At 30.9% G+C, this 14,505-nt stretch overlaps 1 protein-coding gene across 1 annotated transcript; it reads left to right on the forward strand.

Moving 5' to 3' along the window:
• Positions 1 to 3,764: 3,764 nt before the first annotated feature.
• Positions 3,765 to 14,302, forward strand: LOC139503129 (cardioacceleratory peptide receptor-like). The gene is made up of 7 exons (XM_071292855.1): positions 3,765 to 3,992; positions 4,961 to 5,059; positions 5,876 to 6,017; positions 9,364 to 9,704; positions 10,775 to 10,910; positions 12,998 to 13,066; positions 14,036 to 14,302. Exons 2-7 carry the CDS (start codon positions 4,979 to 4,981, stop codon positions 14,278 to 14,280), a joined length of 1,014 nt encoding a protein of 337 aa, XP_071148956.1. The 5' UTR covers positions 3,765 to 3,992; positions 4,961 to 4,978; the 3' UTR covers positions 14,281 to 14,302.
• Positions 14,303 to 14,505: the final 203 nt, after the last annotated feature.

Consider the following 14,505-nt stretch of genomic DNA (forward strand, 5'->3'; position numbering starts at 1 on the left):
TCATTGGCTAAAAGTTGCCGTCAAATTCAGAGTTGACCAGGCGTAACTAAGGAAAAACAACCATTTTGAAATGATTGAATCGACAAATGTTCGATTACTACTATAAAATCGAACATAAAACAACACCTACCACGAATTCGCCGTTTTAATGTTACTTTATCCGAATTTGAAGCAACTCTTCAACTACAGTACTGTTATTCCTTAATTAACAGACGAAACCAAGATGACATTTTAACTCATAAGTTTATAGACAACGCCATGTAAAAACAAAAGACACCAAAAAGAAATAAAGTAGCCTTTACAATATATAGGAAAATTTAAGACTGAGTGAAGAAAATCCAACTACAACATATAGAAAATAACAGACAAATATCCTCAAAATATGCCAAATATTAATGATATTAAAAATTTCCTAAAACAGACAATTAACTGCAGCAACTTACATCAAGGTAAAATGTAAAAATAATGCAGGCCAGTTCTAAAAATTACTAAGAAACATGAAAAAAACAAATATAAATATTCTATTTTATTATATTGATGTAACAACTCAGACTATATCATGACTGTGCACAAATGCTCATTACAGTGGTTCGTTGTTGATTACGCAAGTACATCGAAAAACCACACCCCTGGTCTTTCAACTGAAAAATAAACACAACATTTTGAAAGATAAAATTGAAAATGGAAATGGGGAATATGTCAAAGCAACAACAACCCGACCATAGGTCGGACAACAGTCGAAGGCCACCAATGGGTCTTCAATGTAGCAAGAAACTCCCGCACCCGGAGGTGTCTTTCAGATGGCTTATTAACAAATATGTATACTAGTTCAGTGATAATGGACGTCATACTAAACTCCGATTTGTACACAAGAAACAAAAATTAAAAACCATACAAGACTAACAAAGCCCAGATGCTCCTGACTTGGGACAGGCGCAAAATTGCGGCCTTGTTAATACTGTTTTTTGATACCTCAACCTTCCCCCTGTACCTCTAGCCAATGTAGAAAAAACAAACGAACAACAATAAAACTCAGTTTAAGAGTCCGAAGTCAGCTTTGGTGTGTTCTGCCTATTGCATTGCCTATTGTTATCATTTTTGTTGTACAAATGAAAATCAATCATAAACATGTTTTCGTTGATAATTCGATATAAGTTTTCCACACCGTTGAAAGGCGGACGATAACCTAATACTGCTTTCATCTGCGTTGTTTTGAATGATAATTTTGTACTACATTGACGGGAATCTTTCCAAATGTATGAAGCCAATGTTGAAGTTGATACCAAACATAATGAATAAACGTTTTGGGGTTATGAACACCATTTTTAAACCAGTCTTCGTAAATATAATTTTCCTGAGCACCATTTGTTTCTCCATAACAAATTGTCTTAACGACAAACTCTCAAACAACATTGTTTTCAGTAAAAGTCAGGTTATATACATTTATATCGCATGATGCGTTGATTAAAAGTAAAACTTTCAAACCTTCATAATCTGATGCGGTATATCTGTTTAACTAAAAGTATAACTTACTGTGAAACCTTCATATTCGAATGCATCAGCCAAGTTAGGAAAATAGTTGTTTACTTGTTCAATTGATTGATAGTGTTTGCTTATGTCAGTTTTAATAAACGACCCTTTTTTTGAATTTGCTGAAGAGTTAAGTATTTGTTTTATATATATATATACTTCTTTATGTAAATAGGACTATCAAACATACATTTAAAGTAGTTTGATAGCTAGTTAAGCAACTCACGTGTATTACATTGATTCAGCATTCCATTATATAAACGCGTGATCATTCAAACAGAAATAATAGTCATTATAGGTGAACATGTCAAACATAACGGTACAGTAGCTAACATTGTGTTGTTATCTTAATCACTATAAATGACAGATAATTGCTAAACGAAGGAAAGCATATATACATGGACAAAGTATAAAAGCTAAAATGCCTCAGTAGAGTAGAATTGCACAATGGCTGGATGTATAAAAACCAATGTACGCCAAAAGTATATACCAAAGATTGACCTAACAGTACTGGTTAAAATATACGAAGACAAATAAATAACACGATGAAAACTTTCACTTTTCTTTCTATCAGACAAATACAGCAAATAGAAAATCTAAATGCGTTGATACAAAATTCCTTCATAATTGAGACACAATAAAAATTGTAAAAGCAAACGGAAATTTTAAAACAACTTTGACGACACAGGAGGAATAATTGATGACCAAAGGGAACCACTATTAACAACGTCATCGTTTATATTCATTTTATTTCATTGACAACGATGATATTAAATCGATCCTCTCATAAGAGTTATTTCGTATTACTATTCTTATAGCTTACCTGGTACGGATCATGGTGTGATGACTATTTCCTTAATGTTTGAATATGATCAATTGTCTTTCACCAAAGCACTACGAACAACACAATTATCATGAAAATCAATAATTTCTATTTATTGACTGAAGAACTTTTTATCTGGTTATGATTTATATTTCAACGAAAGTGACTACAACAGAAAACAACGAATAGAAACCGTAATGCTGTTAAGATATTATTAATAAAGGCCTTTATCTTACCTCCTATACATTTCCAGGAATATGATTGGTTAAAAGCGTCCGCGTGCAAACCGTGTATATTTGATATTAGGTTAGTAGGGAGGCGGGGCTTATCTCATACACGGTTAGTAGTGGAGTTACGTCCCTTTATATTCCTTATTAGGTAAGAAGGTGGCGGGGCTTATTTCATACACTGTTAGTAATGGTGTTATGTCCCTTTGTAAAAAACAAAACGGTACTGAGAAAAAATCTTAAAAGTTCCAACAGACGAAGAAATTGATGATTAAGATTGAAACAAATTCATAAAACACATTTAAACCTTACAAGTCGTTATTGTTGGCATCTGTTTTTGTAGGATCAATGGAAGTATTTTCTTAGCGTTAACAGTATTGAAGACTTGCTTCGCTCTCACCCCATATGGAATTTACTGACCCCATATATACCGTATTAGGTCACTAGCACACTATGTAACTAATAATATCTTTATAAATTGAATAAAATACTGCGGTTATTAAATTGTTTAAATCATATTAAATTAAGGAATATCTCTCCATCATGCAAAGTTCTGATTCTTTATCCGGATTGATATCGATAGTGTTATACCATGTTATTAAGTCAGCTGGTCTCTTATTTGAATTGATAAGTCAGAGAACTCTTTATCAGAATCACAATGAATAAAAATTAAACAATCATAGGTCAAAGTGTACTTTAAGCAAAATCATGGTTCACAACGATCAGAAAATAATTAGTGTCAAAACAATTAAAAGCAGAAAACAACCTGTGTTATGCTTATTATAAAAGACCACTTATAACCCCACACAATTAAACAACCTTCATTGCAAAAAGATCATGTTTGAACCTGGTACCCTCACACGTCCGAAAATACTGTGACTGGTCAAATTTATGTTCTCCAAAGATCAATTTTCATTCATTATTTTTCTTTAATATGTTGACGTATGAAATAAAATGCTTTAAAAACATAATACAATGTAGGATGATTCAAGTGGAGTTTTATCTACATTATCTTCTTTTAATAGATATGCAATTTTTTGCAGCTAATAATTGCTGTCATGAACTAAGTTAGTATGAACGATATTATCAACCGTCCATATAATTTATTTAGCACATGAATCTTTCCTCAAATATATGTCAAAACACAGTTATCGATTAATCCTTCGTATGATAACCTCTGGTAGAAAGATGCAGATATAATCTTAGCGAGGAAAACATTTGTTGTTTTTACGTGTTTTATCTGAATTAAAAGAAAATGTATTAACTTTTTTTTAATGTTACGTTATTACTGGAAGTGTTGCATTGAACAAGTATTAATTTATTGCGGAAGTGAGACATAATGTGAAAGAAATTCAATTGTAAAAAATATAGAGTTCAATTTGGAGGCTTTTCGTTGTTGAAATTACCAAACGGTAAGTTTATATTTATTTGACATTTCGCTGTATATTGTAACAATCATTTAATATACTACAGATCATTTTTTCGTTTGAAGTCTTTGCTAAATCCAGGCATTGATACTAATTTGTTGACAAAAAAGAAATAAATAAAAAGAATTCAAACATTTATTTTATCTTAAAAATTTCTAAAAGAACAACAAATAAAGAATGATAATTCATATCAACACAAAAGTGATGACTAACATTGCTTGTATCGTTTTTGGCCATTTTTTAATTAGTTTTTCTTTAGTTTTCTGATTTTGATCTTTTAATAGAAATACACTAATTCAATTCCATTTTTTTACACTTTTACATATTTACATGAACTTATGCAAAACTTTCCAAAGAAATCATGAGTTCCGTTCGACAGGTTGCACATATTGTAGAATGTATATTGATAAAGTAACAAATAGTTAGTATGAAAATATAATTAAGTCCTTTAAGGTATTGAACAATAATTATAACCAAAGTTATTCTGAGTCATTTGAACATTATTTACTTTACGCAATACTAATGGACTGCGTATCATACACACAGGGAATTGGGTATCAAAGAAGCGTTGAGTAAGCAAAATTAAATAAACAAGGTGAAAATCCCTCAATTTTAACTAAATTTACCATCTCGATAAGGTTACCGTTTTAACATTTTGTTTCCTACAAATCTATGAGAATCATAGTATATCAGTTGTACTCGCCATATATGAAATATGGTCATTGTATTGTTGATGCCAGTTCAATGCCCTATAGACGTCTTTATCATTATCAATTGATTAATATGTGTTTCATTGGCAATTGTATTAAAAGTACTTCATTTCATTTCAAAAGTTTGTGTCATACTTATGACGTACCAAATGCCTTCCTCCTAAGCTTTTTTTTCAGAATTACAGTTACAACTCACTCCGTTCTAAAACAATGATATATAATTATAGGTGTACGTTTTTTCAGCTTACATGTGAAACAACTATGACTGGAGATAATATAACACTGAGTTATGCCAACAACACCTTCTTCAGCAAGGAGACAGCTGATGATATTAACATGAAGGTAAGTCTATTCAATATTTACTCTTTATAAAATTATACACCAACCATCGTTCTACATTCGTTTAAAAATAAAGACATTAATCCCAGTCCATATATTTACGTTAATGAAACAACATAATTTGTTCAGCGGTAAAATATCAATCACAATTCAACTATAAACAGGATTGGAGTGACAAGTAAGCAGTGCGATCATTGCTAGTTACAACTGCAAATAAGTCGCAATTATCTTATGCATGTTACATGGTTTTTAATATAAAAGTCATTAGGGTTGCAAAAGTAACTAATAATGGACAAAAAAAGATACTGAACTCACAGGCAAATTCAAAAACAAAAGACGGTAAATACTTGCATAATCAAAAGCTATTACCATAACCAGTAAGACAAACCTGCCGTATTTTTGGATTGGTACAATATTTCCCGAAGAAAATGGTAGGTTATACATTGGTTTTGTTACTAGCGAAACATTCTACTTGACAGTCGGTTAATGTTTCGTTATATTCGATGATCAAACAAAACAAATACAAAAGGTTAATGTGAAATTAAATGAATGGGTTCAGGAGTCACAATTTTGGATATACACGTATGGTTAAATAACAACCGCGAATTTAGTTACTTTTTTTTTTTACCATATATTTTATCACTTTGTTTGCATTTTGGAAAAGATATTCTACTTTATCATGTGTTTATGCAATAACCTAACCGTAGATTTTTGAAGGAATATTTCAATGGATCTTCTTTAGCATATTCATGGGAATAGTATTTACTGTCTGGCCTATACATTGTATGTCGCACCCTATATTCAATAACTTTTCATTAGATTTTTGAAGAAATATTCAAGTGGATCTCCTTTGGTATATTCAGTGGAATAGTTATATTGAATACTATTGTTATTGGTTTACTGATGAGACGAAAGAAAAAATCAAGAATGGGATTTTTTGTTGCTAATTTAGCCTATGCTGGTAAGTAGCTATATATTTATATATTTTTTAAATAGAGAAAACATATTTTAGCATTCTCCATTGTTTCATTAATTTCATTTATTTACCAAATTCTGTATTTAATACTGTAACTTAGTTGTATCGCTGAGGAGTTGAAGTATATTTTCTTTCACAATGTGGGAGCTAACGAAAACGGCAAATGTAAGCGTAATATGTTTGAATTATAAATTTTTAATTTTCTAGCAAAAAAATGAGGGGATTTGAAACGGCGCAAAAAATTGATAAAGGTGATCAATTCTTGTTATACAACCCTGTACAAAATAAAAACTCTATCAAAACTATCACGACAAGACATTGGACAAGAAAGATTTAAACAATGGGCCTTTGATATGTATAAGACAGTGACAACGACTCTCTTGGTTATCTATATTCAAATCTTTCTAAATTCCATAGACGCCATAACGAGTTAGTGGACCCTTATGAAATATCCGTTTCACAGATGATATTGGATATTTTCATTATTTCGTAACTACAATCCAGTTCTCTTTTAAGTAATCTGACCTACCGAATTAGACTATTTACTGGTTTGTAATAACATGAGCAATACGATGATGTAATGCATGATCTGCTTACCCTTTCGGAGTACCTACAATCAGCCCAAGATTTTGGTGGGGTTCGTGTTGCTTAGTCTTTTGTTTTCTATGTTGTGTCTTGTGTAATATTATGTGTCTGTTTGTCTTTTTGATTTGTAGCCATGGCGTTGCCAGTTTATTTTATATTTATGAGTTTGAATGTCCCTGTTGTATCTTTCACTCCTGTTTTGCGGTCAGCACATTCATGACTTTGAGGAGTATATATCTTAAAAGTAATTCTTCTCTACTTATGAGTTAGTTTCGGGATGAGTTAACATTTAAAAGATATGTTCAATTAAACCAAATATGTGTATGCTATCGTTAAGCTGGTTTAAATTTAGAAAACTTGTATTTTCTGATCGTTAATTAGCTGTTGAGTCCTTATTACGTGTTTTTTTTTCAATTAACGGACTATAAAGCTACGGACTTTTCCTATTTCAAAACGTTCGAAACCCAGTTTTAGGTCGCACTTTTTCTAAATAATGTATACTGTATCATCCTTGCATATTTTGACAATGTATTTAATTCGTTTTGTAAGATATGCATCTAGGATATGACGTACCCTTTAAGGTATGATATTCATTTCCTTGATGCAATAATATAATTAATTCCTTTTTTTAAACATTATCCACCTTGTTTGTTCACCCAATATTGAATCTCGTATTGCGTCACAGAAAAACAATAAAAGATAACTCTTATATGAAAATACGTGTTGCTTTCTTAACATTTGTCTAATACTCTATTTTCATTACAATTTAAATGAAAGAACATTTTATAAATGATTAATACACACGAACAAATGTTTATCGTGACGTCACCAAGTGATTCAATACGACTTATTTGTTCAAAATTACCTCAGATTTCTTGAAAGGGCCAGAAAATATAATTGTAAGCTCATCAAATGTCTGGGGATACATAACCGAGAAGTTTTGATTCAGTCTGATTAGATATGAAGTTCATCCTCCCGCCTAATAATTAACCAATTGTCTGACAAAGTCACTGATTATTTGTCATTTGTCACTGAATATACTGCAATTTTCATTGTAACGTGTTGTTATATGCCAAAAAAAACCAGGTTCAACCCACCATTTTTTTAAATGTCCTGTACCAAGTTAGGAAAATGGCCATTGTTATATTATAGTTCGTTTCTATGTGTTTTACATTTTAACCTCGTGTTTCTGTTGTATCGTTTGTTTCCTCTTATATTTGAGTATGAATTCACATTGCTTTAAAAAGTGTCACGGTACTTTTCTAACCCAAATTCATATATTTAGTTTTGATGTTATATTTGTTATTCTTATCGGATTTTGTCTAATGCTTAGTTCGTTTCTGTGTGTGTTACATTTTAATGTTGTGTTTCTGTTGTGTCGTTGTTCTCCTCTTATATTTAATACATTCCCTCAGGTTTGGTTTGTAACCCGGATTTGTTTTTTTCCATCGATTTATGAGTTTCGAACAGCGGTATACTACTGTTGCCTTAATCTATAACTAGGACCATTGTTATAGTTGATCGATAAACAGGTGCAATCCTGATGATTGAATATAACAACTTATATAATTAAGGTCACGAAGACCTTCTGGTAAATCCATAAATTGGTTGCAGTTGTTTCTACACTGCTATTATAATAGTTAACAGGCTTAGTTGTGTCATTAGAATATGTTTGCTTTTTGTAAAGACCATTCATAGAATATTATAATAATCGTTTAATCTTTTAATATCATATCATACATAAAACATGTAATCGAATAAGGAAGTCGTTATCCAGGTTTGGAGCCGATGTTATTTGCAATATTAATAATCATCACAACAATTACCAATTTTTTTTAAAGTTATAAATTATAAATTCAATAGAAATGCACTCAATTCTTTTTAAATTGCAAAAAAAATACAGATACAAGATATGTTATCCGCAGTAAGATAATTAGCTAGAGATATAGAAGAGGGTTGAGATCTAAAAGAAACATGTTTAACCCCGCCGCATTTGCGCCTGTCCCAAGTCAGGAGTCCTTGGCATGTTTGGTCGCTTTTAGATTTGTATGATTTTTTTTATTTCAGTTTCTTTTATATATTTCGGAGTTTAGTATGACATCCATTATCACTTAACTAGTATACATCTTTGTTTATGGACCAGCTGAAACAATACTCCGCGTGCCTGATTATCTCGCTACATTGAAGACCCATTGGTGGCCTTCGGCTTGTATCTGCTCTTTTGTCGGGTTGTTGTCTCTTTTACACATTCCCCATTTACATTCTCAATTTTAATAAGACTTTACAATGATTGCTATATTACAAAAATATGTCCAATCTGATTACAATACATATCATGTGTCCAAGCTTTGATTACGAGGATTTGACAACACTCAATTCTATTTTCTGTATTGATGTTTATTAAGGGAGTCAATCAAATTTCTGCTTATATATGTTTGAATGTGTTTTATTCGGCCAAATTAAAGGATCCATGAAGACATTTTAAACAGAAAGTAGGACAGAAAGGTTTCATATCCTTGTAAGAGAAGCTAGGACACTTTTGATATGTATTTTGATCAATTTGGAATAGGTCAATACAAATAAATGACACAGCTGCTTAAAACTTCGCATTGCTATTGTATACTATCTTATATACCATATTTCAACGTTCATAACTATTCGTTATATATGTACGTATGTAACTATCAATAACGTTAAATTTCTCTTGAACTTGAGTACATGGTTGAATAAGTGATTCTATTTTCAGATTTGTGTGTCGGACTTTTCCATGTTTTGCCGGAAACGATTCATGTTTGGTTCGAAGTTGATTGGAATGAGTTTAACTGTTATGTATTTTATGGATATCTCGCAACGTTTTCATTTTATGTGTCAACATATGCCATAGTTGTTTTATCTATAGACCGAATGAACGTAATTGTGAAACCATTATCAACCGTCACTAAATTAAAGGCATATAGATATGGACTAGCACTGTCTGCATGGATTCTTGGATCGCTACTTGCAATTCAATATGTTGTGCATGTGACTTACTACTCACCAAAAATATATTTAAAGGATGCATGCCTCCACGAATTTCCGTACGACCAAGTAAGTAAGATATAATAATATGTCACAATGTGGTTCTATACATTTCAGCGCGCCACATGCTCTTAATATAAAATTTAGAATGGAAATGCGAAATGTGTCAAAGATACCAACAACCCGACCAAAGAGCAGACAACAGCAAAAGGCCACCAATGGGTCTTCAGTGCAGCGAGAAACTTCAGCTGACTCCTAAATTATAATGTATAGTGACAATGGACGTCTTATTAAACTCCGAAATATACACAAGAAATTAAAATTAAAAATCAGGGGAGACTAACAAAGGCCAGAGGCTCTTGACTAGGGACAAGCGCAATGCGCAGGTCATTATTTATTATGTCCTTGTCTTAACCTCTATTTTTCTATTTTAGTATTTCCACGGTCTTGTATAATTGCTTTTTAAACAATATTTAGTTCAAAATTAATGTGCTGATTAATGCAACTTTATTAATTTTTTGTCATTCCAATGTAACGGATTGAATCCAGGATTACAGTTAACATATTAAACGTTGCATGAATATACAAAAGAATTTTTTAACAATGATATGCCAATGTAAGAATTATCAAATTTCATAACGGATTCATTTCATCAAACTCGTATCTAACTCGTTTGTGAAGTGTTATTTTTCTTAATATATTTGGAATAGTAAAACATTTGATGTTGGCGACATCATTTAACAATATCTGATTAATGTATATCACAGACCTTTTAATTTTGTAATGCAATGTGTGCATGTTGCCATCCATACAAAATATTAACGAAAAAATAATTCAAATATAAATTAAAGTGACGCGTTACAAAAGTGGTTCATGAGTCGTATAATGCGAGACTATCTTGGTAATTATTTCAGACAATTTTTTACCAATACAGATTTGATAAAAGAATCTTTTCAATTGAATGCAATCTATCATATCCTATAATAGGATGCAATTTTCCGCTTTCAATGATCAGCGAAATCCCTTGCTATACAATCTCATGTTTTAAATATTGAGTTATAACTTTGTAATTCTGATGTTTTTATAGACATTTACTAGTCATGTCTCACTAACACAAGAAACATGGTTCGTTTTTGTAGGTAATTCGATATTTTGATGTATTTGTTCTCCTCATTATACCGTTGATGTTCATTATAACTTGTTATATAATGATTTATATGGCGATCCACAGAAGACAGATGTACAAATTTATTTCAACAAACTCAACTAACGACGGTAAGAATGTCGATATTCATAACTTTTTTGATAAATGAGAATTTGACCAAGCCATGATATTAACTCGAGTACTGTGAATAGTTATAAGAAGATGTGGTATGAGTGCAAATGGGACCTCTCTTTATCCAAGTCACAATTTATCAAGGTGACCCATATGATAGGTCAAAGTACGGTATTTTTAAAACACGGAGCCTTTGCTCACACCGACCAACAGGATATAAAGGGCTCTAAAATATTTTTAGTCTAAAACCATCATTTTAGCGATCTAAGCTATTAGAAATGCATGTATAACGCTTATATAAATCATCAGGAATATGTAATACTGGTGTCTTTCTTTATTCAACTTTATCAAATAAATTAGGAAATTGCGAAAATGAATGGCCGCAACGTGGATTAGAAAGGGTAACATACGACATAAAGTATAAGCTAAAATTAGTTTGTTTACACAGCTACTTTTGTATAGGTACTATTTCTGTACTAAAACTTTGTAGTACTGGAAATCTACTTTTAATAGTCAGTACTATTTTGTTACTCTAACATTATTGTAATATTTAGGTACCTATATTTTACAGTACTTTATTTGTACTTGAAATCAAGGTGCTACATTATTTTTGGTTATTACCGTTACATTTTCAGCATTTGGAAAGTTTTTCTATTTCAAATCTCTTAAAGTTATGTTTCTCAAACATGGAATATTGTATTATTTCTGTATCAAAATATTGAGTACAAATCAAGTACTGTAAAAAAAAAAAACAAGTACCTAAATACTACAATAGTTTTAAAGTAAAGAAATAGTACTAAATATTAAAAGTAAATTTCCAGTACTGATTTTTTTAGTACAGAAATAGTAGCTGTGTACAGTATATAATTCCATTACTTTGATACACAGATCGTTTACAAGTTTATAATGTTTATTGACATTAAATAACCATAGTTTAACATATATAGATTAAATGAATCGAGTTGATATCGAGCGATATTTATTCTGTAGGTGTTAATCATGTTTTTCTTATAGCAAATAAAACTTTGTTCTTGTCTATTGTAACAAATAGTAACATGTCATGAGTTCATTTCCAATTTCACACATTAACCTATTAGGTTTTGAAACCCTTTGGAATTAAATTTACAATGAGAATCTCAACAGATGCAACATGTGAGGGGTTGGTATATCATTACGAAATTATAATTTTTGAGACTGTCATACAAGTGAGAGGTTTAGCTAGCTCTAAAACCTGGTTTAATCCACCATTTTCCACGTAGTAAAATGTCTTTACAAAGTTACAAATATGACAGTTGTTATCCATAAGTTTGATGTGTTTGAGCTTTTTATTTTGCCATGGGATTTGGATTTTCCTCGGAGTTAAGTATTTTTGTGATTTTTCTTTTCATAATCCTCCGTTTCCAAAGTTGAAAAACAACAAAAAGTCAATGGAAATATCTCTTTGTGTGACAAACATAATACATGACACAAACACCATATACCAATGTTATAATAACTATATATATACTCGTATAAATTTCGGCCAAAGTATATGTCCATCAAACGAGTAACATGAAAACAAAATGTTAGTTTTCTGAAACTTTTTTTTACTTGTAGTAACAAATTGAATGTTTTTCTATTTATTAAATGCTCCCCATCTACGTTTGTTGTCAATTGACCTGCCTTAAGCTTGCTAAAGATGTTGTAAACAAGATATTAGTCTTTTCACTTTCGACACTGCAGTAGAACTAATATCATGTATGTTGTATGCTTTGGTTTGAAATTAGATTCATAGGTGAAAATATATTACTCGGAAAAGAACAATCTATGTTCTCCATGTCCTTCAAAATGTTATTTTGTTTAAAGATTTCTGCTTTTTGCTATATATTTTTTCTATGAACGAAAGGACAAGTTAGTTTTTCAATACAGTTTCTTTTAAACTATAGTAATGGTTAACCAAACAAAAAAATACAATTTTTATTTTTCTTAAACAGGTATTGGTAAATATGAATGATATAAAACGTTGTAATGGTAAATTTCATGAAGTAAGAACCATCATGTACAAATTTAAGACCGATTTGAAATACATGTTTTTATATATTTCTAGGTGTGCATGAACGTTTAAATTTCAACGCAAAGATGAGGACTGTGAAACAACTGCTTGTAATTTCAGTAGGTAAGACTAAATGGTTTTAAATTCAAATCAAAAGGAAACTTCTGGATTCATTATTTTAAACTCTTTGTAGGATACTGATCATAAGCATAAGGCTGAATTATTTGGATGATAGTTTAATAAGTCAAAAAAATGTCTTTACAATTAAATAAATTAGATAAATTATTGACGCCAAAATCAACTTCGAAAGCAACAAAATTAAACAAAACACACAACATTAACAAAGGCCAAAGGTTCCTGATTTGGAACACGTTCAAAACTGTGATTTGATTTAATATATTATGTGAGGTATCAACTCCACCCCTTATATTTCTAGCCAATGTGGAATAAAAAAACAATATCAGCAACACGCACTTTAAAAATCAGTACGTATTTTTAGAAGTATAGTTAACATGATTAAAAATGTTTGCTCTTCTGTTTTAATTTAACAATTGTTTTAAAAGACTGTTATCAATTGATAGTGTATAAATTAAGAACTAAAAAAGTAAAGAAAAAAATTAGGGTTCGTGTGGTGGTTTTCGAGATTTAAGCCATTGCAAATAATGCCCTCTAGATTTGTCGTTCGTTTAACATTGGCACTCTTTTTTTTATATTTTAAGGAGCATATATTAAATTATTTAATAAATCATTAATAATGCATCTTTATATGAAAGTAGCTGTGAGTTTTTGGGGTCGAACAATCTAATAAGTTGTCACTTGCAAATCTCTGTGGTCGTATGTAAAATCATAACGAGGTGAGTTCGATTCCAATCTTAATTGGTTTGAAATTGCTTATCTTCATGCAGATTGTTTCGTTTGTTAGGTCTTCCAACACTTATTAAACAGACTGTTATTAAAAGAATTCTATATCCCAAATTACTTAAAGAAGCTTTAATTATCAATTAAGAAATAAACAACAATTAATACATTTGTCTTTAGAAGTCGGTTTTTGTTTTGCTTTATATTTGTATATTCACCGTTTTATGATTTCAGTTTATGTGATATGCTGGACTCCATTATTTTCTGCATCACTGTTACAGTACTATGGGGTATTAGACTATGGAATAACGTTCAGAGTTCTTTATGGACTAGCACCATTGAACAGTTTGACAAATCCAGTTATTTTTCTCTTATTCAATTATAACATATTCTGCAAAGTTCGTAAATCTTCGAACAAAACTACCATTGTTTTGAAAACTAACAGTACATCTACTAATTCTAATGCTACGTATCTGTAAATTAAACCTGCTACAAATTAAATCTTTGTAATCGGTCACCCAGGTACTCACTCGAATATAAATCCGAAACGATGGTCACTTCGTCTTGGCTAATCGACACTGACATGTACATTACAACATAAATCACAAACAGTTGTGTTGTGATTGTTTTTGTGCGCTCAGTGAACATTAACTCTGTGAGAGGATTTCCCGGAAAATCTGTCGGGATTGATAGCTCGTGAAACA

The sequence above is a fragment of the Mytilus edulis genome, chromosome 14, assembly GCF_963676685.1.
Source record: "Mytilus edulis chromosome 14, xbMytEdul2.2, whole genome shotgun sequence".
Taxonomy (NCBI): domain Eukaryota; kingdom Metazoa; phylum Mollusca; class Bivalvia; order Mytilida; family Mytilidae; genus Mytilus; species Mytilus edulis.